Consider the following 26,462-nt stretch of genomic DNA (forward strand, 5'->3'; position numbering starts at 1 on the left):
TATATAAAAGACAGTAACACTGAAAACAACAGTGTGAAGACAGTGACGCTGAAAACAACAGTGTGAAGACAGAGACACTGAAAACAACAGTGTGAAGACAGTAAAACTGAAAACAACAGTGTGAAGACAGTAAAACAACAGTGTCTACTTTAATTATTATCCATGTCATCATCTATTTCTGTTCTGAAAAGGAGGTAATTTACTTTTAGTTTATTTATCGTGTAACTGCCTGAATAAAGGAAAAGTTAAGAAACAAAATATGAAACTATCTAAACGACGTTTCCTAATTACGTTTTTCTCTTTTCTTTGTTTTGAAACATTTTTAACAAAATGATAAACTGTTATTTTATTCAGTTGTGTTTGTGACTATAAAACATCGTCGTTTGTAGTTCCTTGAAAACAAGGATCCTAAACTGATTCGTCTTTAAGATCACTTGTGCACGTTCTCACTTGCTTGAGAGTGATTGGCCCATTCTCGCTCAAGTCCAAACTGGCCACTCTCCTGCGGTCGGTTAGTCGATTGTGGGTAATGGAACAGCGGGTAGAGCAACCTCCTACGGATCTGGATGTTCTCCATCGCTCCAGATGTTGTCGGAGCGTGTTTTGGACCTGGACCAACGAAATGACCAGAAAATAAACAAACAAATTAGTTTACGTAATTTAATAATCTAAATATGTTATATAGATAAAGAAGTAAACTATGTTTCAATTTTAATTAACACTCAGATAAAGTATAAAAGGGTTGAAATTAGTCTCTCTCTCTCGGGTTTTGGGTATCATATGTATACCCATCCAGTGTTGGTTGGTATCAGTTACTGCTTTAGGGTGAAAGTGAGCTGAATAGTTCCGACCCTTTTCAGAGCAATGTCCAAGTGAACCTGACGATGACCGAAAAGGTCGAAACGTTGTTCACTCCTCTATGTGAAAAAAAAAAAAAAATTCTTAACCCAAACGAGTCGTTTTTGCATAAATATTTACAAATATTCTTTTGCCCTATCAGTAGGAAGTTTAGTTTGATGGTGGTTTTTTCCCTCTCTATATATATTTATTATTATTTTATTTATTATTTTTATGTTTGAAATATATTTGATCGGGGAGAGATGTTTAGGACTATCTTCATCATGCAATCATCCAATTTTTATCAAAATACGTTATTGTACTATTAGGAGTTTATCTGGTATGGTTGGTATGTTTGAATGCTTGTGTATGAATTTAGATGATGTGGTTCTGGGAACTCTATATACTGTTGTGAGGAGTGTGTTTTGTATTGTTTGTAGCTTGGTTTTAATTGTTTTGTCACTTACAGTTATCCAAGCTGGAGCTGCATAATCTATTACTGGTCTAATATATGTTTTGTAGATGCTCCATTATTCTTACCAGTTAGACTCCTAGCATAGTTGGTTCTTCGCCAGACTTTATTTTTAATTTCGTTTACATGGTTAATCCATGTTAATTTTGAATCATGGGTTAGACCTAAAAATGTTGCCGATGTGGCAGTCTGAAGTAGTGTACCATTCATATGTATTTCAGACTGTATTTTTTTGTATTTTGCCAATTTTGTAAAGACTACAAGTTGTGATTTTGCTGTATTTATTTTTATTCTGTATTTTTGGCAGTATTCACTTATTCTATTTAATTGTGGTTGTATGTTTATGGCTGCTATTGTTAGTGTTATGGCACTTTTCTAGACTGCCACATCATCAGCGAACTGTGAGGAGAATCCATGATTAGGATCCTTCAATGGCATATTGTTTACATACATAATGAAGAGTATAGGGCTAACCACCCCTCCCTGAGAGACGCCAGCTTCTAGAGTAAAGTACTCAGAAGAGGTTCCCTCTACATTTTCTGTTTTTCAAAAAGTTAGATAACCAGCGAATAATTCCACGCGGTAGTTCCATTTCATTCACACGGAACCTTAAACCATTGTACCACATAGTGTCGAATGTTTTCTGAATGTGAAGAAAGCAGACGATAGTGTATTGGTTTTTGTTAAAGCTATTTATTATCTCTTCAGTTAGTCTGACTAGGTGGTCGGTTGTTTATCTAAATTTTCTGATTCCATTCTGTTCTTCTGGTAATTTTGATGTTATCTCTAATAATGTGGAGAGTCTGTTACTGATTATTCTTTCAAGAATTTTGCCTATACAGCTGGTCAGGCTGATTGGTCGGTAACCATTAGGTTTATTGGCTGGCTTTCCTTCCTTATGTAACATTAATATATTAGCATGTTTCCAAAAAACTGTTTTGTATCCTGAGGATAGTGATAAGTTAAAAAGTGTTTTTAGGCGGTCAAACACTTTCTGAGTGCCCTTTTTAATGGGGGGTGGCTTGTACCTCATCTTCATCGGGAGATTTGGCTTTTGTGATATTTCTGGGGTTAAAAGTGTTAACCGTACGTTTAACATATGTCTTTTGAAAGATTTATGTGAAGGTTCGTTGTATTAAACTCATATAGTAAATTTTAGAGTTTATACCATGTTTTGGCATACTAATGTAATATTATATTAATTCGTTAAAGACCTAACACAAATAGCTTCAAAATATTTGTTATTTTTACACCGACAACAGCAACAACAATGAAAAACAAATAAACTTTTAGAATTCTCACTTGAAATTTAGAAATTTTAAGGAGAGCAACAATAGATACATAAAATAAATTGAAAACAATTACTAAATATAAAATTTGAAAGACAGCAACAATAGTTATATAAAGTAAATAGAAAATAATTACTAAAGAAAAAATTGAGAGACAGCAGAAAGAGATACACAAAGTAAAATGAAAATAATTACGAAATATAAAATTTGATAGAGAGCAACAACATATACACAAAGTAAATTGAAAATAATTACTATGTTTAAAATTTTAAAGACAGCAACAATAGATACATAAAATAAATTGAAAATAATTACCAAATATAAAATTTGAAAGACAGTAACAATAGTTACGTAACTAAATTGAAAACAATTATGAAGTAAATAATATAAAGTTTACAACTTGGTGACTTATGTTTTAGAACAACATTGGACCTACTGATCCATCTCGTATGTCCTATCCTCTGAACTGAACTAAAACTATTAAGTACGAAATTTTTACGTTTAATGCATACATCAGGGTTACACAATTTCCTAATTAATTGACGATCTGTGTGGAACGTTAACTTTGAACACTGAAATAGTGTATTTAGTGCTACATAGATCAATATTTTCAACGATGTTTATAAATAACTCGAAATTTTGAAAGTTCACATTTACTCTTTACTTTCTTGTTCTTTTGTTCTTCTTTCTTTATTTTAAAAAAATAAATCCAATTAAATGACAATTCTTTTACGATGTCGTTGTGTTTTGGGATGAATATTTATATTAAACTACTAGAAAGAAAGAAGTTACATCAGCTAACATCCAAAAGTTAGTAGCACATAGCTCAATATTCAATCCTCAGCCTCTTTCGAAACCCTTGAGGAAATCTGGCCCAGAAGCCTTATTATGATTTAATCTTCCAATGTTTTTTCTCAGCAAGTTTAGAATTACTGCAGTCATCTTGTCTGATTTTTATTTCCATTTAAGATGTGCTTAACTTTTCAATAGTAAGTACTAAAGAAAAAGCAAACTTTATTAATCCAGCCATCTTATAATCATCATACACACCTTCTTTAACAATCCATCAAGGGTCTTATCCCTACCACAATATTTTGTTTACATTTATTTAAAGAAATTCTTACTAGTAATTTTTACATCTTCAGCCAACCTTTCTTCATGCGTCTTATTTGATGTCATAATTTTCTGTTTCATCAACTTTACTGATATTTTCTTATCTTCTGAGTTTCCTATCACAATTTATATATTTTTATATATATATTTATATATAATTCCTATGTCAATTTAAATTCCTTCTGCTTTTCTTTAAGTTTATCTCTTGTACTCTTTGTTGAGCCAATCTGGTTTACACTTGCCGCTTCCCCTTGTTTCTATAAGGAATATATTTATCGTGTATATATAAAAGTTTCCACATCAGATCTGAGTCTCCAGATAACACAGGTACCTCATTCACAACAGGCAATTCTTGTTACTTCCCTTCCAAATTTTCTTTTTCGAAATTTGTAACCAAAATATTCCTCATCTCCAAATGCAGCAAAACATCGAACCTAATGAAGAAATTATCACTTGCAACCACATGTTCCCCAATTTCTATCCTCTTAATTATTTCTACATTTGTAGTTAACAATAATTCTAGTTTGTTTATAGTATATTCCTTGACTAATTGGTGAAGAAAACCATCTTGAACAGTTTCCAAAACCTTTCTCCCTCAAGGTTGGACTGTAGAATTTCCCAATATATGTGCTTGAATTTGAAAGCAACCATAATTATGACATCATTAACAGTTGAAATCTTAATATTATTGTAAAGTTTCTCACTAATTTCATTGGTATCATTTGATGGCCTCTAACAAGTTCCCACTGAAAGCCTTTTGCCTTTATATCCACTAGTAGAAACCCAAGAGGATTCAATTTCCTTGCTATTATCTTTGACTTCAACAGTTTGTAACTCATAGTTTACACATGTAACCACTCTAACACTTTATCCATATTAAATAACCTGTAACCGTGTATTTCGAAGAAACTTCTGTCATCAAAATTTAAACATATTTCAGTTATTCACATTATATCAAAATTTAAACACATTTCAGTTATTCACATTATATCAAAATTTAAACATATTTCAGTTATTCACATTATATCAAAATTTAAACATATTTCAGTTATTCACATTATATCAAAATTTAAACACATGTCAGTTATTCACATTATATCAAAATTTAAACACATGTCAGTTATTCACATTATATCAAAATTTAAACACATGTCAGTTATTCACATTATATCAAAATTTAAACACATGTCAGTTATTCACATTATATCAAAATTTAAACACATGTCAGTTATTCACATTATATCAAAATTTAAACACATGTCAGTTATTCACATTATATCAAAATTTAAACACATGTCAGTTATTCACATTATATCAAAATTTAAACACATGTCAGTTATTCACATTATATCAAAATTTAAACACATGTCAGTTATTCACATTATATCAAAATTTAAACACATGTCAGTTATTCACATTATATCAAAATTTAAACACATGTCAGTTATTCACATTATATCAAAATTTAAACACATGTCAGTTATTCACATTATATCAAAATTTAAACACATGTCAGTTATTCACATTATATCAAAATTTAAACACATGTCAGTTATTCACATTATATCAAAATTTAAACACATGTCAGTTATTCACATTATATCAAAATTTAAACACATGTCAGTTATTCACATTATATCAAAATTTAAACATATGTCAGTTATTCACATTATATCAAAATTTAAACACATGTCAGTTATTCACATTATATCAAAATTTAAACATATTTCAGTTATTCACATTATATCAAAATTTAAACACATGTCAGTTATTCACATTATATCAAAATTTAAACACATGTCAGTTATTCACATTATATCAAAATTTAAACATGTCAGTTATTCACATTATATCAAAATTTAAACACATGTCAGTTATTCACATTATATCAAAATTTAAACATGTCAGTTATTCACATTATATCAAAATTTAAACACATGTCAGTTATTCACATTATATCAAAATTTAAACATGTCAGTTATTCACATTATATCAAAATTTAAACACATGTCAGTTATTCACATTATATCAAAATTTAAACACATGTCAGTTATTCACATTATATCAAAATTTAAACATGTCAGTTATTCACATTATATCAAAATTTACACACATGTCAGTTATTCACATTATATCAAAATTTAAACACATGTCAGTTATTCACATTATATCAAAATTTAAACATAGTTATTCACATTATATCAAAATTTAAACATATTTCAGTTATTCACATTATATCAAAATTTAAACACATGTCAGTTATTCACATTATATCAAAATTTAAACATGTCAGTTATTCACATTATATCAAAATTTAAACACATGTCAGTTATTCACATTATATCAAAATTTAAACACATGTCAGTTATTCACATTATATCAAAATTTAAACATGTCAGTTATTCACATTATATCAAAATTTAAACACAGTTATTCACATTATATCAAAATTTAAACACATGTCAGTTATTCACATTATATCAAAATTTAAACACATGTCAGTTATTCACATTATATCAAAATTTAAACATATGTCAGTTATTCACATTATATCAAAATTTAAACATATGTCAGTTATTCACATTATATCAAAATTTAAACACATGTCAGTTATTCACATTATATCAAAATTTAAACATGTCAGTTATTCACATTATATCAAAATTTAAACACATGTCAGTTATTCACATTATATCAAAATTTAAACATGTCAGTTATTCACATTATATCAAAATTTACACACATGTCAGTTATTCACATTATATCAAAATTTACACACATGTCAGTTATTCACATTATATCAAAATTTAAACACATGTCAGTTATTCACATTATATCAAAATTTAAACATATTTCAGTTATTCACATTATATCAAAATTTAAACATATTTCAGTTATTCACATTATATCAAAATTTAAACATATTTCAGTTATTCACATTATATCAAAATTTAAACACATGTCAGTTATTCACATTATATCAAAATTTAAACACATGTCAGTTATTCACATTATATCAAAATTTAAACACATGTCAGTTATTCACATTATATCAAAATTTAAACACATGTCAGTTATTCACATTATATCAAAATTTAAACATATGTCAGTTATTCACATTATATCAAAATTTAAACATATGTCAGTTATTCACATTATATCAAAATTTAAACACATGTCAGTTATTCACATTATATCAAAATTTAAACACATGTCAGTTATTCACATTATATCAAAATTTAAACACATGTCAGTTATTCACATTATATCAAAATTTAAACACATGTCAGTTATTCACATTATATCAAAATTTAAACACATGTCAGTTATTCACATTATATCAAAATTTAAACACATGTCAGTTATTCACATTATATCAAAATTTAAACACATGTCAGTTATTCACATTATATCAAAATTTAAACACATGTCAGTTATTCACATTATATCAAAATTTAAACACATGTCAGTTATTCACATTATATCAAAATTTAAACACATGTCAGTTATTCACATTATATCAAAATTTAAACACATGTCAGTTATTCACATTATATCAAAATTTAAACATATGTCAGTTATTCACATTATATCAAAATTTAAACATGTCAGTTATTCACATTATATCAAAATTTAAACACATGTCAGTCATTCACATTATATCAAAATTTAAACACATGTCAGTTATTCACATTATATCAAAATTTAAACACATGTCAGTTATTCACATTATATCAAAATTTAAACATATGTCAGTTATTCACATTATATCAAAATTTAAACACATGTCAGTTATTCACATTATATCAAAATTTAAACACATGTCAGTTATTCACATTATATCAAAATTTAAACACATGTCAGTTATTCACATTATATCAAAATTTAAACACATGTCAGTTATTCACATTATATCAAAATTTAAACATATGTCAGTTATTCACATTATATCAAAATTTAAACACATGTCAGTTATTCACATTATATCAAAATTTAAACACATGTCAGTTATTCACATTATATCAAAATTTAAACATGTCAGTTATTCACATTATATCAAAATTTAAACACATGTCAGTTATTCACATTATATCAAAATTTAAACACATGTCAGTTATTCACATTATATCAAAATTTAAACACATGTCAGTTATTCACATTATATCAAAATTTAAACACATGTCAGTTATTCACATTATATCAAAATTTAAACACATGTCAGTTATTCACATTATATCAAAATTTAAACACATGTCAGTTATTCACATTATATCAAAATTTAAACACATGTCAGTTATTCACATTATATCAAAATTTAAACACATGTCAGTTATTCACATTATATCAAAATTTAAACACATGTCAGTTATTCACATTATATCAAAATTTAAACACATGTCAGTTATTCACATTATATCAAAATTTAAACACATGTCAGTTATTCACATTATATCAAAATTTAAACACATGTCAGTTATTCACATTATATCAAAATTTAAACACATTTCAGTTATTCACATTATATCAAAATTTAAACACATGTCAGTTATTCACATTATATCAAAATTTAAACACATGTCAGTTATTCACATTATATCAAAATTTAAACACATTTCAGTTATTCACATTATATCAAAATTTAAACATGTCAGTTATTCACATTATATCAAAATTTAAACACATTTCAGTTATTCACATTATATCAAAATTTAAACACATGTCAGTTATTCACATTATATCAAAATTTAAACACATGTCAGTTATTCACATTATATCAAAATTTAAACACATGTCAGTTATTCACATTATATCAAAATTTAAACACATTTCAGTTATTCACATTATATCAAAATTTAAACACATGTCAGTTATTCACATTATATCAAAATTTAAACACATGTCAGTTATTCACATTATATCAAAATTTAAACACATGTCAGTTATTCACATTATATCAAAATTCTCCATTCCTACCAGTGCTCTAAAGTAATCTGTTTTATTTCTGACATTACAATAGTAACAGTTAAGCCTATTTTTATAATTACTACTATAATCATTAATTTATATGTTAAACTTTCTTCTGCTTCTTTCTTATTATTTTTGTATTTATCCTGACCCTCAATTTTAAAACTTCCCTTACAGCTAATCTTAGTCCCTACCATATTTAAATGTAAAGCATACCTCTAAAAAACAATTTCTTACACCACTGAACTGATTTCACAAGTCCAACCAGCCTATTTGCTCATCTTTACATATTAACATTTAGCACTTGTGACCTACTTATAACTTCATTTTTACATTTTATTCTGGGCAGTATACCTGGAAAAATTAAGTTATTGGGTTTTAGTTTAAATACCTTTATGAACCCCATGTGTTTATTAATTAGTTTCTCTGACTTACCTATCTACACATCATTAGCCTATACATGCATCACAAAATCTACGTCTCTGCTAGCCCCCTTTATTATGTCTCCTGCTCTGTGCCCCTGGGTTAGATAGTTTAATTATTTTCTCCCTACTTATCCCACACTCCTTGTCAAGGAATCACCTAGATATACAACCTCCTTTACTTCTCAAACCCTGTTGTTTTTCCTTTCCAGCAATAATTCCTCATCTGCAGAAGCCAAGGACCGAAATTTGTTACACAACAGAATATGGTTGTTGTAACTAAATTCACTACTCTTTACTCTAATAGTACTCTCTTTAACTAAAGTTGTTGTCAGTTGATGTATAGTACTCTCTTTAGCTAAAGTTGTTGTCAGTTGATGTATAGTACTTTAACTTCCTGAAAGTCATTGTCAGCTACCATTTCCCACATTTTGCACTTCTCAGCTTAAGCGAGTTTGTAATCGTAAATTCTGCAAACATCTCTATAGCTTATGAAAGGCTTCTTTCTTTTAGGGGTCTTTCCTAGTTACCCAGGGGCTGTACGGAATGTGTGTAATTATAAGTGATTAGGTAAAATAAAAATTAATTTTTGTTTTTTGTTTAAAAATATTCGTGCAAAGATAAAAAAGTATATCTGTCCCTAATTTCCAGTTTATAGGCATCGTCTAGTGCCAACTTCTGGGCTACTCTTGTCCGAAAAAATGGTGGTATATGACTGTCACCCTTACAACGCGTCAGTAACCCCAAAGTACGAAGCACGATTTCCCCCTGTCTTTTTTGTTGTTGTTTTAACCGTAATGAACCCAAATGGTGGACCTAAAGATCCATAGTCAGGCAGAATGCTCACTGAATCTGACTTGGTTTTTCAATAAAGTGAGAAGACTAAGACAAGTTGTCTAATATTCTACTTGTAACTTTGATAGTTTACAGTGTTCTAAACACGAACTCTCGTTTGATTATACTTTTTAAGTTATAGTACCATTACTTTTCAACTCATATTTCTATAGAACGCTACCTACTAAAACAGTTATCGTATTAAGCCATTTTTTAAAAGTCGATAAAAATGTTTATTTAAAGGGAAGGTTTATGTAAGCCCGGTTTTATTTCAACAAAAACGAAAATTATGAATATATTCGCTTAGCATTATATAGTTTTTCTTTTGTTCTTTCGGCTTGTGCAAACAAAGCAATTCAAGTAATTAATTTTAAATTGATAGATTAGTGAGAAGGTTGCTATTCAACACCACTCATTTCTAACTCTTGGGCTACACTTGCCTAACGCAGTAATGAAATTTGACCCTCACTGTTACCATTCTCTGGTCCCAAAAGTGAGGATCATTTTGATAGGCAACGAAACACAATTTATGAACTCCTCGATCCAGAGTCTGGGCACATTAATCACGAAGTTGTCTGAATTAACATGACATTAAATGTTCTCGAAAAAACTCTAGGACGTTCTATTGATGAATTTTTAAAGGATAATAAATTGTCTATTCCAAGAAATCTCTGGCATATAAAGAAATGATTTCATCTTCAAATTTAAATATATATATACTACTACAAATCTAAGTTTTTAAAGAATATGAACGAAGCATACGCTAGCCTTTGTTTAACAATATATATTTCAGTTTCACACTTGGCAAAAAACTTCTATCAATATGAGGAAATATCACAGAACGAATGCAGAAATAAACTGCTTTTTATACCAATATATCGAAATTCTAAAAATATCCCTACCTCTCCATTCAGGAAACAGTATAAAATAGATACCGTCAGACCCTGTTAATGAAAATAAAAATGGAAGATTCAACGTTTAAACACAAAAACAAAACATGAACAAACATGGAGTCTTTATTCAAGAATTTAAGGAAAACAAGACGAAATTGTCTTATTTTTATGATATTTTCAACATAAACAATTGTTGTTTCTTCACGTAATACGAGACTTCAGATAAATAATCATTAATATGACATTTGATTCAAACCTAAATACTTATTGTAACTTAATATATCTCCAGGTTTTTGAAAATTTTATAAAAATAAAATTTCAAAGTATTCTCATCATCACACGAGATTAAAGTTCCTAAATAATAATTGAACTAATCTGGAAGTTACATTATGCAATAATGAGCGTTTTGCAATATATGCTTGCAATTTCGTTTATTTTTTTCTATATCAAAATGTATAAATGTCAAAATCAAAAATCAAACCAACATTGTTGCTTATTCCTTTTCGATATGTACATCAAGTTCCAGGTTTTCTGCAAATTTTATATAGAAAATGTACGTTATGACTTGAGATACAAATCAGTTGAGTTAGGTAAGCCATGGAGTACTTCTCACATCGCCTGGCACGGCCAAGCGCGTAAGGCGTGTGACTCGTAATCCGAGGGTCGCGGGTTCGCGCCCGCGTCGCGCTAAACATGCTCGCCCTCCCAGCCGTGGGGGTGTATAATGTGACGGTCAATCCCACTTTTCGTTGGTAAAAGAGTAGCCTAAGAGTTGGCGGTGGGTGGTGATGACTAGCTGCCTTCCCTCTAGTCTTACACTGCTAAATTAGGGACGGCTAGCACAGATAGCCCTCGAGTAGCTTTGTGCGAAATTCAAAAAACAAAACAAACAAACTTCTCACATCAGTTTCATAAAACACATGAAACATACCTGGGTGGAGAGTAGCGTAGCCTGGATGTAGGTGAAGATCACTCGAGCAGTTCTATGAGTCGGAGTTACGAGAACCAGAACGTAGGTCACACCCAGGAGAGGTATCAGGACTAGGAGAGCTTTGGCTGCTTTCCTGTAAGAAGAGGGAAACGTGACGATTATTCTAGAAGCTGTCAGGATAAATAAAACACATACTTATGAACTCAAGCCAACTAACATTGTTCCTTCTTTTGATTTGTTGGTTCAAATGCATTTCAAACTTTATGTAATGAATTTCTGATCCTAATCAGTCAGTTTAAACATATGTTATAAATATTGAAATACATTTCTGATCCTAATCAGTCAGTTTAACATGTAACAGAAATAAATATATTTTTTTAAATATTTTAAAGTTTCAAATGGAATTAACATTATGATTAGATATAAAGTTTGCTAATATTTTCATAGATAATATAACATGTTTCTTATCCTGACTTGACAGTTTAAATATTTGTCGTAGATAATGTGATACATTTCTCTTTTTACTTTGTCAGCTAAAACACCTTACATTATTTAATATCTCACCCTGATTTGAGCTTAAATAATTTTCATAAATAATACAACAAATTTCTATTCTAATTTGTAAGCTTAAAATGTTACATTATTTAATTTATCATTCTGATTTGTCAATTTAAATATTTTTCGTAGATAATGTGATACATTTCTCTTTTTGATTCGTCAGCTTAAATCAGTTATATTTTTAAATTCCTCATTCTGATTCGAGTATAACAATTTTCATAAAGAATGTAATGTAATAAATTTATTTTCCTGATTTGTCAGTTTAAATATCTTTCATAGATAATATAATACATTTCTCTCCTTTATCTGCCAATTTAAACATTTTTTCATATGTGTTACACGTAAATTATATAATAAAGCTCATTTATATGTGTTACACGTAAATTATATAATAAAGCTCATCTAACTGCAGCCAACGTTTCATTTCACAACTACACTATTTTCCTGTTTCAAAGTTTCAGATGGAACTAGCATTTTCTAATAATTAACAAAATTAACAGCTTAATGTAAATTTCGAAATATCATTTTTTTTATTAAGCACACTAAACACTTTCTATATTTTATCTCATGTAATTAGGGTTAAACTTAAGGTTTTTATACACTTCCAAACTGCTCAACAATCACAATGCTGTTGTCAAATCAGGAAGAGCCACAAAATATTATTATTGTTTAATAGGTTATAAATAAAAAATAATAAAATAATCAATAAATATTAATATAAAGCTAGTTGTAATTTTACCGAAGTTATAAGTTTATATATATATTACTTGTTGTCCCACCTCTTTCTAAGAAGTGTAGCTTTTGTTTTATAATATTTCAGGTTACGATTTCTCAAAATAAATTATAGTGTTTTTAACAACAACAACAAAACCAAACCTAAATACCATTGTCCTAAATTGTAAGGCATTGTTACTTTTTTCAGTAAACTGTATAATGGATCAACTATATTATTCGACAAATGTTGTTTAATAAAGAAGATCTCGACAGATTTATTATAAACCACCCAACTACTGTAACTTGTTATGACAAATATTGAAACTTATAGCTCAGTCTGCAAACCCTGAATGCCACTATCACTAAATTGAAGCTGGCATCTGTTAAGTAAATTTATAACACTTTGATAAGTTAAATGGTTTTGTTAGACAAAAACTGCTCAATGTGGTCTATCTAAACGTATATCCCTTATATTTTAGCATACTGAAAATTTTCATTTAAAAAAACAACAACAATTGTCAAAGGTTAATTACTGTAATTTAAAAGTATTTTGGGTTCTCACCACGATGTTATAGATCATGTCGCCACGTCCAGTCATACTTTATCCAACGATCTCGTATTTTGAAAACAGCATAGAAGTGTAGTTCTACTGCAAAAGGCCTCGTTTTAAGGCTGTTATGTTAAAAGCACGTTATACTCCTCTCTGCGTACCTACTAGTTTAAGAGAATGAAGTTTTCTAACCCCAGTTTTAACAGTTTAAATGCATAGAAATCCATAGATACTGCAGCTGACGATTTGGTCAGTATATGTTCGTAAGGAATAGCACGAATACTCATTCATTCAACATATGCTTAAAGAAATAAGAAGGTAAGCAAATATGTCCTGAAAGCAGCTTGTGTGCACATAACTTGAGCAACGTATTATTCTCGGCATTTTTATATGCAAAAACGGCTCGTTTTTGCATATAAATTTAAATGTAAAATATTTTCTCAACCCAAACGAGCCGTTTTTGCATATAAATTTCTCAACAAGTGGGTTTCTCGACATCACTGATTCTCGGCATTTATACTTACAACGAATTGGGTACCACTTGTTACAGGTCTCTTTCTGGATAGTCCTGGTACCTCAAGATGATCTATATTCATTTGTTTCACACTACCATCAAGTACAGAGGATATTTATTTCTGAAAATTCTAAATCTCCAGTCTAAACACATCTTTATGATTTGAGTTGTGAATATTTTACATCAGAAAAGGGCTGTTACATACACTACCAGCTTAACACCAAACAATGTGAAAATGTAGTTCTTATACATGTCATTTCACCGCGACTTTATGGCGGCTGTAACTATCGAAGGCTTTAATGATTTGCTTATTCAGAATCGCTTTAGCATAACGTAATAAACCCTCTTTATTTGATATTTATTACTTTCCAACACTAATTACCTAAGAACATAAAACAAACCATAAATTCAAGTGTAAGACTATTTATCAGAATTTTTCATAATATTTTAATTATTAACAAATTGAATGTGGTATCCACAACAACTAAATCTTACCGGTATTGCTTCTGCTCCACCGTTGTGGACGCTCTCAGTTTGGTAATCAGAACCCACATAATCTGACCCAGGAAGAAGATATTTACCTTGAACATAGAATGTATTAACTCTTTGTTATAATAACGCATTGGTATAAAACATATATCTATCCTTACTTCTAATAAAACTTTACTAATACAAATGCACCTTTTGAACAGTCAACATTTCATGAGTTATATTTGGATATTGAAGCTAGAGAAAGAAACAGTGTTTAATTAGATTACAAGTAACTGTCTATACTTAATATTATAAGCAACATGGTTGTGGCCCAACATAGGCAGGTGGTTAAGACACTTGACTCATAATCTGAGGGTCGCAGGTTCGAATCCCCATCACACCAATCATGCTTGCCATATCAGCCGTGGGGGCGTTATATTGTTACGGTCAATCCCACTATTGGTTGGTAAAAGAGTATACCAAGAGTTGGTGGTGATGACCAGCTGTTTTCCTTCTATTCTTATACTGCAAAATTAAGGACGGTTAGCGCGGATAGCCCTTTGTAACTTTGCGCGAAATTCAAAAACAAACATGGTCGTAACAGTTTCAACACTTTTCATCATGAAACAAAGCTGAAAATTAAAAATCTTTCACGGCATTCTTGTGACTGCAAATAACCGTACTTATGTTTCATTTTTGTTGTTGATTGTTCCGTTTTGAATTTCTTAGTTTTATTGTTTCCGAACATTGTTACGTCATTATTTCCACGTGAGACAGCGGCTGGATCACGTGCACGTGACAGCCACAGCACGGGGATAAACTTTATACATAATAAAAACATGATGTTTTTAACCTAACTTAAGGTCATCCACTCAGTTAACTGATTATTTCAAAATTGTACACAATACTTTTGCAGTTTCTTGAGACAATAAATTACTCAAAAGTGGACATTTTAAAAGAAATTATTACCTGCGGATTGTAAACAATATTTCCTTAGGTCGTCATGGTAGAGTATTATTGACAGTGTTGACACGCCTTCTATTAAGTTATCATAAACATTTCATTAAAAATTAAACATATTATTTCAACAGGTTGTGATGGCCTGGCATGGCCAAGCGCGTAAGGCGTGCGACTCGTAATCTGAGGGTCGCGGGTTCGCGCCCGCGTCGAGCTAAACATGCTCGCCCTCCCAGCCGTGGGGGTGTATAATGTGACGATCAATCCCATCCCACTATTCGTTGGTAAAAGAGTAGCCCAAGAATTGGCGGTGGGTGGTGATGACTAGCTGCCTTCCCTGTAGTCTTACACTGCTAAATTAGGGACGGCTAGCACAGATAGCCCTCGAGTAGCTTTGTGCGAAATTCCAAAACAAACAATTCTACAGGTTGTCATGGTAACATTGATATGTTATTATAGGGTATGGTTTATTACTTTTGATAATATCGTTTTGATATTTTTGGGCCTAAATTCTTTCACATAATAAAAACTTTGGAGACTACCTAACAAACAAAAAGGGCTCCTCAATAACCGTGGTAATTGAAATATTTTCAGGCAGGACTAAAGTAAATTAATCTATTTAATCTAAGAGACTTTTTGTCTTGATTTTATTGGCTACATTTTTGTAAATCAGCTATCTTATTGCTCATTAAGGTCTTTAATAGCCTTCCCTCGAATCGAATTTTTTAAAGCATGATTAGAGCAAATTAGTTTACAAGACACTTAACTTGATCAAATACATAAATAGAAAGGGTTTGACCTTTTGAGCTCCAAACTGTAACTAAATCACAAATCGGTCAATAGATAACGAAACTACGAGCTAAAAGTTTTTACTTGAAGAAAAAGAATCAGAATCATTCTCCGAGCCACTATGCCGCGGCTGAATTTTAAAAGCGTGATCCCAACGAATATAAACTTAATCATGTGACAAGGCAATTAAAAGTTTTAAACTTATTAACTGAATAAACCCAATGATAATGAAAACCAACCGAATAATGTAAATTTAGGAGTTAAAATTCTTACCACTAAAACAATGATGACTGGGATGATAAATATATAGTCATAACTGTCTCTGTTTTGCCACGGACAACTAAAGAGAAAAATATAAAATAACTTAAATAGTTAAGGAATGATAAACATTTATACAACATGATTAATATAAATTGATTCGCCCGCAGTTATTTGGATTATTATCTTTTGTATTGAAGGCTTCAAACATTAGCTTTGAGAATGGACAGCAAAACAGGCTTAACACAAAATGCAAGAGAAAATTCAATTTAGTGTTTCGAGACTTTTTCTCTCTCCCCATTCATCCTTTCTCACCGTTACTGATACATGGAACACTGTTTAAACAAGAAAAGAAACTGGGGAGCTAAAACATTATTCACAAATCTTGGATTTCAAATATATTTCTAAAGACCCATAACTTCGCTTAACAATAGTGTATAAATATACATACTGTACTACCAGCATTTATTAGAATGACAACACTCTAAAATTCGAGGTTTCGTGTTTCGCCGCTAGAGTTCCATTTCTATAAGATGTCGTGTCACTTTTGTTGTTCATCTAAACGCAAACTCTTTACAATCAACCTATGATGCTCATTTGATGTAATGGAGCGCCACTCCCTTATATCAGAGTGGCATTGTTTAGAATACAAGTTCAATAAGGGATTTAGGCAGTTAAAATAGATACATATGATATCAATTATCTTCGCCCTTTCTTATTGTTGATATGACACGATAGAGACCACAGCTTTCTCCATATTGTAATAAAATACAGACATGTAGAAGTAGATTCATCGTGCCACGTGATGCTTTCCCATTGTTATTCACTCTAAACTTGATGTTTAAATCGCCTGGCATGACCTGGTGATTAGGTCGCAACATGTATAAAGAGGATTCGATTCTCATCACCAACTATGCTCGTCTTTTCAGTCATCGAAGTGTAATAATGTAATTGTCAATCCCAATATTCGTTTGTAAAGAGTAGTCTAATAATTATAATTGGCGGTGAGTGGTATTGGCAATCTGCTGTCCCTCTAGTGGATCACTTCTAAATTAGAGATGGCTAGTGCAGATAGCACTCAAGTCATTTGGTAACGCGAGGATGATATCTAATGGTATCATTCTCTGGTATCATAAATACACAGGAGAGTCTATCAAAATACCAGTGATAGTTGTAATTCAGTGTTACAACTACCAACGATATGGGCATGTGGCAGCCATAGGTAAAGTCCTACTACGCTGTATAGGATGTAGTATACCAACCAGTCATACTAACAGGATATTAGATAACGCTAATTATACCAACCAGTCATACTAACAAGATCTCAAATAATGCTTAGCCTACCAACCAGTCATACTAACAAGAGATTAAATAACGTTTAGTCTACCAACCAGTCATACTAACAATATATTAAATAACGCTTAGTATATCAACCAGTCATACTAGCAAGATATTAAACAACGCTTAGTAAACCAACCAGTCATACTAACAAAATATCAGATAACGCTTAGTATACCAACCAGTCATACTAACAAAATATCAGATAACGCTTAGTATACCAACCAGTCATACTAACAAGATATCAGATAATGTTTAGTATACCAACCAGTCATACTAACAAGATATCCGATAATGTTTAGTATACCAACCAGTCATACTAACAAGATATCAGATAATGTTTAGTATACCAACCAGTCATACTAACAAGATATCAGATAATGTTTAGTATACCAACCAGTCATACTAACAAGATATCAGATAATGTTTAGTCTACCAACCCGTCATACTAACAATAGATCTGATAACGTTTAGTCTACCAACCCGTCATACTAACAAGAGATCTGATAACATTTAGTCTACCAACCCGTCATACTAACAAGAGATCTGATAACATTTAGTCTACCAACCAGTCATACTATCAAGATATCAGATTATTAGTAAATACACGTATAACTTCGTTTCACAAGACTTTTGATTATCGAAGTTAAAACTGTTTTTAAATAGAAATATGAGGCGTAGAGAATTTAAAATAATTTTAGTTTTTAAATATTCTCTAAATCAGTACAGAACTTGTAGTTAAGCCAATCACAATTCATAATTGCAGTATTAGCCAGTCACAGCGATCGTATTACAGTATTACTTACGTAAAAAAGTTAAATGGTACTTTCTAATTGTGGTTTTAACCAATCAGAGAGATCGTATTGTTAATGGTATCTCAGAACAGCTGGTATGGGTATTACTACTTTTATTGATAAAGAGAGAACAACGTTTCGACCTTCCTATCATTTTTAGGTTAAGAAGATGACCTAGGAAGGTCAAAACGTTGTTCTCTCCTTATCAATAAAAGTGTTATCACCCATACCAGCCGTTCTGAGATACATTTTTATTTCAAGTGAGTTTCTTGTCATCAAGAACCACGTGCTGTTACTTATTTACCATAAAGGGTACATTTTCAATTGTGGTTTTAACCAATCACAGCGATCATATTGTCTCTTACTTAACAAGTTTAAAGGATACTTTAACGTTTCAACTTAAGGACAAAGCTATACAATTAGTTATCTGTGCATCTGTTTTCCAGTTTTGTAAGTCCATAGACACAACTCTTTGCCACAGGAGGCTAATAGTAATAATAACAGTATTAAGACTCACACAAAATAACAATGTTTTAACGTTACTCAAAGACAAAACAGGTTTCACACTTGTTACAAAATATTAAGGTTATTACTTTTTACCACGATGTGCTTTACGATATCCTTAAATAGATTTTTTGTACTTCGGAATTTAAAAGAAACTCTTGATTAAGAACATGTAAGTTTACTCTGTCCAAACTGGACAACCAATTTCACCAGTATATTTATATTTTACACTTAATGTTAGTTTTGACTTATGGACTCGAATTGTACAAATTATCGGTACGTTAAAAACGTTTATATTGGTTAATTTTACATGGAAATATCACGTGAAAAACTACGGCCAATTTCTTAAATTAATTTGTTCAGAAATTCTGTGAAAACAGCAGACTTCTTACCCCAACAGTAAGAAAGTCTCACTAGAAAGTGGGGAAAAGAAAGCCTTGCTGGGAGCCCAGATGAGAACCACGATACCTGGCAAACCTAGATAAAAAAACAAAAACATTGACTGCAATCATTGTCCTGGTAAAGAGATAGAGTTAGGTGGACGATCTGTACTGTACTTGATCTGTAAAAACATCAACACAGAAAGAAACAGACACTAAGTAATTCAAATTACAAAATTGGTGATTTCAATATTCCTATGTGTTTTATTTCAACAAATTGGCTGTTAATTAATATTGAATTTACTGGTTTGACAAGTATCACTAAAACGTAATCATTGCTAAGGGCCACCAAGAAGTTTGTAATTATATTAAAGTTGTTTCTTTTAATGTAGCAACAATACTAAAATATCATGACATAATTAATAACAATGAAACATTACTGCTATTGTTAGTATGTGTAACAGGCATAATACATAATTAATAACAATGAAACATTACTGCTATTGTTAGTATGTGTAACAGGCATAATACATAATTAATAACAATGAAACATTACTGCTATTGTTAGTATGTGTAACAGGCATAATACATAATTAATAACAATGAAACATTACTGCTATTGTTAGTATGTGTAACAGGTATAATACATAATTAATAACAATGAAACATTACTGCTATTGTTAGTATGTGTAACAGGTATAATACATAATTAATAACAATGAAACATTACTGCTATTGTTAGTATGTGTAACAGGTATAATACATAATTAATAACAATGAAACATTACTGCTATTGTTAGTATGTGTAACAGGTATAATACATAATTAATAACAATGAAACATTACTGCTATTGTTAGTATGTGTAACAGGTATAATACATAATTAATAACAATGAAACATTACTGGTATTGTTAGTATGTGTAACAGGTATAATACATAATTAATAACAATGAAATATTACTGCTATTGTTAGTATGTGTAACAGGTATAATACATAATTAATAACAATGAAACATTACTGCTATTGTTAATATGTGTAACAGGTATAACACATAATTAATAACAATGAAACATTATTGCTATTGTTAGTATGTGTATAATATAATAACTATAATCTAGGACAAATTGCCTTAAAATATCAGTGGTCTCTTAAATTTATAGTTACATCAGACATCTGATTATCATTCATGTTTATTGTTATATCAGACATCTTATTGTTTTTCATGTTTATTGTCACATCAGACATCTGATTACCATTTATGTTTATTGTCACATCAGACATCTGATTATCATTCATGTTTATTGTCATATTAGACACCTGATTAACATTCATGTTTATTGTCACATCAGATATCTGATTACCATTCATGTTTATTGTCACATCAGATATCTGATTACCATTCATGTTTATTGTCACATCAGATATCTGATTAACATTCATGTTTATTGTCACATCAGATATCTGATTAACATTCATGTTTATTGTCACATCAGATATCTGATTAACATTCATGTTTATTGTCACATTAGATATCTGATTAACATTCATGTTTATTGTCACATCAGATATCTGATTATCATTCATGTTTATTGTCATATTAGACACCTGATTAACATTCATGTTTATTGTCACATCAGATATCTGATTAACATTCATGTTTATTGTCACATCAGATATCTGATTATCATTCATGTTTATTGTCATATTAGACACCTGATTAACATTCATGTGTATTGTCACATCAGATATCTGATTATCATTCATGTTTATTGTCATATTAGACACCTGATTAACATTCATGTTTATTGTCACATCAGATATCTGATTAACATTCATGTTTATTGTCACATCAGATATCTGATTATCATTCATGTTTATTGTCATATTAGACACCTGATTAACATTCATGTTTATTGTCACATTAGATATCTGATTAACATTCATGTTTATTGTCACATCAGATATCTGATTATCATTCATGTTTATTGTCATATTAGACACCTGATTAACATTCATGTTTATTGTCACATCAGATATCTGATTAACATTTATGTTTATTGTCACATCAGACATCTGATTGTCATTCATGTTTATTGTCATATTAGACACCTGATTAACATTCATGTTTATTGTCACATCAGATATCTGATTATCATTCATGTTTAAAGTTACATCAGACATCTGATTGTCATTCATGTTTATAGTTACATCAGACATCTGATTATCATTCATGTTTATAGTTACATCAGACATCTGATTGTCATTCATGTTTATAGTTACATCAGACATCTGATTATCATTCATGTTTAAAGTTACATCAGATATCTGATTACCATTCATGTTTATTGTCACATCAGATATCTGATTATCATTCATGTTTATTGTCACATCAGATATCTGATTATCATTCATGTTTATAGTTATATCAGACATGTGATTATCATTCATGTTTATTAACTATGTTTTTGTTAACTATGGTTTAAAAGCAATTCATTCCTAAAGTTAGAATCAGATTACTTAACAATAATCATAAAATGAACATCCACGTGGGCGTAGCTGTAATAAATAAAACCTTGACTTGATCCTCGGTTTATAACATATTTCTTATCTACATTGCTTCAGCTTTAAATTGTGCTTCTCAGTCTAAACGATATGTTCTCGTCTTTATTGTGATACGTTATTGTTTTGTGTTAATATTACGTGCTTCCGAGTAACCGTTAACAAACTCAGGATGCCTCGCACATAACTATTCTTTGAAGGGTCTGTTATAAAACAAACAGTTGCACAAATGAGCGACTAATTACTCAGAGCTTAATGCATTGACTCCAAATCGTAATACATAGGGAGGCTTAATTAATATATCAACTCGCCGACTAAGCTCCCAGTATTTATTTTAACCTGGTATTAATTCCTAAGAGACATAAAATATACATCATTTTGAACCTCTTATAATCGGCCTTTGTGATAATGAGAAAAATGCCTAATTGTGTAACTTATGCAAATAACTGTCTTGGATTCTCAGATACTCGCCTTCCAAATGTATACAAAAACAATTAATTATACATTGTTTGCTTTTAACTTCTAACTGTGCCTGGCTACATATCAACGTCTCGAAACAGTTTTAACCAACTGCTAGACAGTTATCAACTGTTAACACACTTGAAGTTCTTTTATTAGCTGTCGACTGACAAAATCTTGAAATAATAATTTATCAGTCTTTATTATTTGTGAAAAAATCAAAAAACAAATTTGAAAAAGTTACTTAATATAACTGTTCCAAAATAAAACTAGTCTTATCTCAAACACTTACTTCTGAATTAAAATTAGCCTAGGTACTTACCTCACAAGCAGTTACTTCTGAATTAAAACTAGCCTAGGTACTTACCTCACAAGCAGTTACTTCTGAATTAAAACTAGCCTAGGTACTTATCTCACAAGCAGTTACTTCTGAATTAAAACTAGCCTAGTTACTTACCTCACAAGCAGTTACTTCTGAATTAAAACTAGCCTAGTTACTTACTTCACAAGCAGTTACTTCTGAATTAAAACTAGCCTAGTTACTTACTTCACAAGCAGTTACTTCTGAATTAAAACTAGCCTAGGTACTTACCTCACAAGCAGTTACTTCTGAATTAAAACTAGCCTAGGTACTTATCTCACGTTACTTCTGAATTAAAACTAGTCCAGTTACTTACTTCACAAGCAGTTACTTCTGAATTAAAACTAGCCTAGGTACTTACTTCACAAGCAGTTACTTCTGAATTAAAACTAGTCTAGTTACTTACTTCACAAGCAGTTACTTCTGAATTAAAACTAGCCTAGTTACTTACTTCACAAGCAGTTACTTCTGAATTAAAACTAGCCTAGGTACTTACTTCACAAGCAGTTACTTCTGAATTAAAACTAGCCTAGGTACTTACTTCACAAGCAGTTACTTCTGAATTAAAACTAGCCTAGGTACTTACTTCACAAGCAGTTACTTCTGAATTAAAACTAGCCTAGGTACTTATCTCACAAGCAGTTACTTCTGAATTAAAACTAGCCTAGGTACTTACCTCACAAGCAGTTACTTCTGAATTAAAACTAGTCTAAGTAAGTACTTACCTCACAAGCAGTTACTTCTGAATTAAAACTAGCCTAGGTACTTACTTCACAAGCAGTTACTTCTGAATTAAAACTAGCCTAGTTACTTACTTCACAAGCAGTTACTTCTGAATTAAAACTAGCCTAGTTACTTACCTCACAAGCAGTTACTTCTGAATTAAAACTAGCCTAGTTACTTACTTCACAAGCAGTTACTTCTGAATTAAAACTAGCCTAGTTACTTACTTCACAAGCAGTTACTTCTGAATTAAAACTAGCCTAGGTACTTACCTCACAAGCAGTTACTTCTGAATTAAAACTAGCCTAGGTACTTATCTCACGTTACTTCTGAATTAAAACTAGTCCAGTTACTTACTTCACAAGCAGTTACTTCTGAATTAAAACTAGCCTAGGTACTTACTTCACAAGCAGTTACTTCTGAATTAAAACTAGTCTAGTTACTTACTTCACAAGCAGTTACTTCTGAATTAAAACTAGCCTAGTTACTTACTTCACAAGCAGTTACTTCTGAATTAAAACTAGCCTAGGTACTTACTTCACAAGCAGTTACTTCTGAATTAAAACTAGCCTAGGTACTTACTTCACAAGCAGTTACTTCTGAATTAAAACTAGCCTAGGTACTTACTTCACAAGCAGTTACTTCTGAATTAAAACTAGCCTAGGTACTTATCTCACAAGCAGTTACTTCTGAATTAAAACTAGCCTAGGTACTTACCTCACAAGCAGTTACTTCTGAATTAAAACTAGTCTAAGTAAGTACTTACCTCACAAGCAGTTACTTCTGAATTAAAACTAGCCTAGGTACTTACTTCACAAGCAGTTACTTCTGAATTAAAACTAGCCTAGTTACTTACTTCACAAGTACTTACTTCTGAATTAAAACTAGCCTAGGTACTTACTTCACAAGCAGTTACTTCTGAATTAAAACTAGCCTAGTTACTTACTTCACAAGCAGTTACTTCTGAATTAAAACTAGCCTAGGTACTTACTTCACAAGCAGTTACTTCTGAATTAAAACTAGCCTAGTTATTTACTTCACAAGCAGTTACTTCTGAATTAAAACTAGCCTAGGTACTTATCTCACAAGCAGTTACTTCTGAATTAAAACTAGCCTAGGTACTTATCTCACAAGCAGTTACTTCTGAATTAAAACTAGCCTAGTTACTTATCTCACAAGCAGTTACTTCTGAATTAAAACTAGCCTAGTTACTTACTTCACAAGCAGTTACTTCCGAATTAAAACTAGCCTAGTTACTTACTTCACAAGCACTTACTTCCGAATTAAAACTAGCCTAGTTACTTACTTCACAAGCAGTTACTTCTGAATTAAAACTAGTCTAAGTAAGTACTTACCTCAAACAGTTACTTCCGAATTTAAAACTAGTCTAAGTAAGTACTTACCTCAAACAGTTACTTCCGAATTTAAAACTAGTCTAAGTAAGTACTTACCCCAAACAGTTACTTCCGAATTTAAAACTAGTCTAAGTAAGTACTTATCTCAAACAGTTACTTCCGAATTTAAAACTAGTCTAAGTAAGTGCTTACCTCAAACAGTTACTTCTGAATTTAAAACTAGTCTAAGTAAGTGCTTACCTCAAACAGTTACTTCTGAATTTAAAACTAGTCTAAGTAAGTACTTACCTCAAACAGTTACTTCCGAATTTAAAACTAGTCTAAGTAAGTACTTACCTCAAACAGTTACTTCCGAATTTAAAACTAGTCTAAGTAAGTACTTACCTCAAACAGTTACTTATGAATTTAAAACTAGTCTACGTAAGTACTTACCCCAACCAATAAGAGCATAGACGTTGACTTTCCTGAGTTCAACAGAGAACGTCTTCACTACCAGAACGTAGAGGTAGAGACCTTCGACGAACATCCAGAAGAAGTTGGTACCCATCAGATATGTGAGAGAAATAGTCAGGATACAGGCTGCCTGTGAACGGTTGTTAGTGTTAGGGCGTGTGTTAGTTTTGGAAATATTAAAAATAGTTAGGATACAGACTGCCTGTGAACGGTTGTTAGTGTTAGGACGTGTGAAAAGATTACAAATAATCAGGATACAGGCTGCCTGTGAACGGTTGTTAGTGTTAGGGCGTGTGGAAAGATTAAAAATAGTTAGGATACAGGCTGCCTGTGAACGGTTGTTAGTGTTAGGACGTGTGAAAAGATTAAAAATAGTCAGGATACAGGCTGCCTGTGAACGATTGTTGGTTTTAGGACGGTGTGTGAGTTTAAAGATTAGGTTCGTTCCTAATTTTGTGCTGTTATTATTTTACGTCACCATGTTGAAACTAAAATCTGTAAAACTTAATTAGAACCCTCGCATGTTAAAAGAGAAGTAAACACCTTATTCGTACCAGTATAACAATCCTACTCATAATATCCTAAGCCTATTAAGACGGCGAACTCTCTAATTGTTATTTCATAAAGGACTGTTTTATCAAGGTGTTTCATTTCTTTTTCAAGAATTAATGCTCTTTTCAGGTGATTAGGGAGCTTAACTTGCATTTCAAGGGGAGTGGGTTCAAATCCCCGTTTCATGAAATTATAATGGCGTTATATTGGTAAAAGAGTAGCCCAAGAGTTGGCGGTGGGTGGTGATAACTAGTTGCCTTTTTTCTAGTCTTACACTATTAAATTAGGGACGGCTAGCACAGATAGCCCTCTTGTAGCCTTGCGCGATATTCAAAACAAACAAACTCTCAATTCTTCGTTGCAGTAAAAAAGCCAAAGTTTTATTGTTTTTACTGTGTTTACAAAAAGAAAAGAA

The 26,462-nt window shown here is 30.9% G+C and overlaps 1 protein-coding gene across 1 annotated transcript in view; it reads right to left on the reverse strand.

The window, feature by feature from the left end:
- Positions 1-245: 245 nt before the first annotated feature.
- Positions 246-26,462, reverse strand: part of LOC143235753 (diuretic hormone receptor-like) — a 52,567-nt gene continuing 26,350 nt past the window's right edge. Inside the window, exons 6-12 of the mRNA XM_076473957.1 lie at positions 25,475-25,625; positions 19,596-19,680; positions 16,583-16,649; positions 14,588-14,673; positions 11,757-11,889; positions 10,835-10,876; positions 246-609 (exon numbers count right to left, since the gene is read on the reverse strand). Of these exons, the coding sequence (XP_076330072.1) occupies positions 409-609; positions 10,835-10,876; positions 11,757-11,889; positions 14,588-14,673; positions 16,583-16,649; positions 19,596-19,680; positions 25,475-25,625 (765 nt within the window). The 3' untranslated portion in view covers positions 246-408. The remainder of the gene's footprint in view (positions 610-10,834; positions 10,877-11,756; positions 11,890-14,587; positions 14,674-16,582; positions 16,650-19,595; positions 19,681-25,474; positions 25,626-26,462) is intronic.

This window comes from Tachypleus tridentatus, chromosome 12, assembly GCF_004210375.1.
Source record: "Tachypleus tridentatus isolate NWPU-2018 chromosome 12, ASM421037v1, whole genome shotgun sequence".
In the NCBI taxonomy this organism is placed as follows: Eukaryota; Metazoa; Arthropoda; class Merostomata; order Xiphosura; family Limulidae; genus Tachypleus; species Tachypleus tridentatus.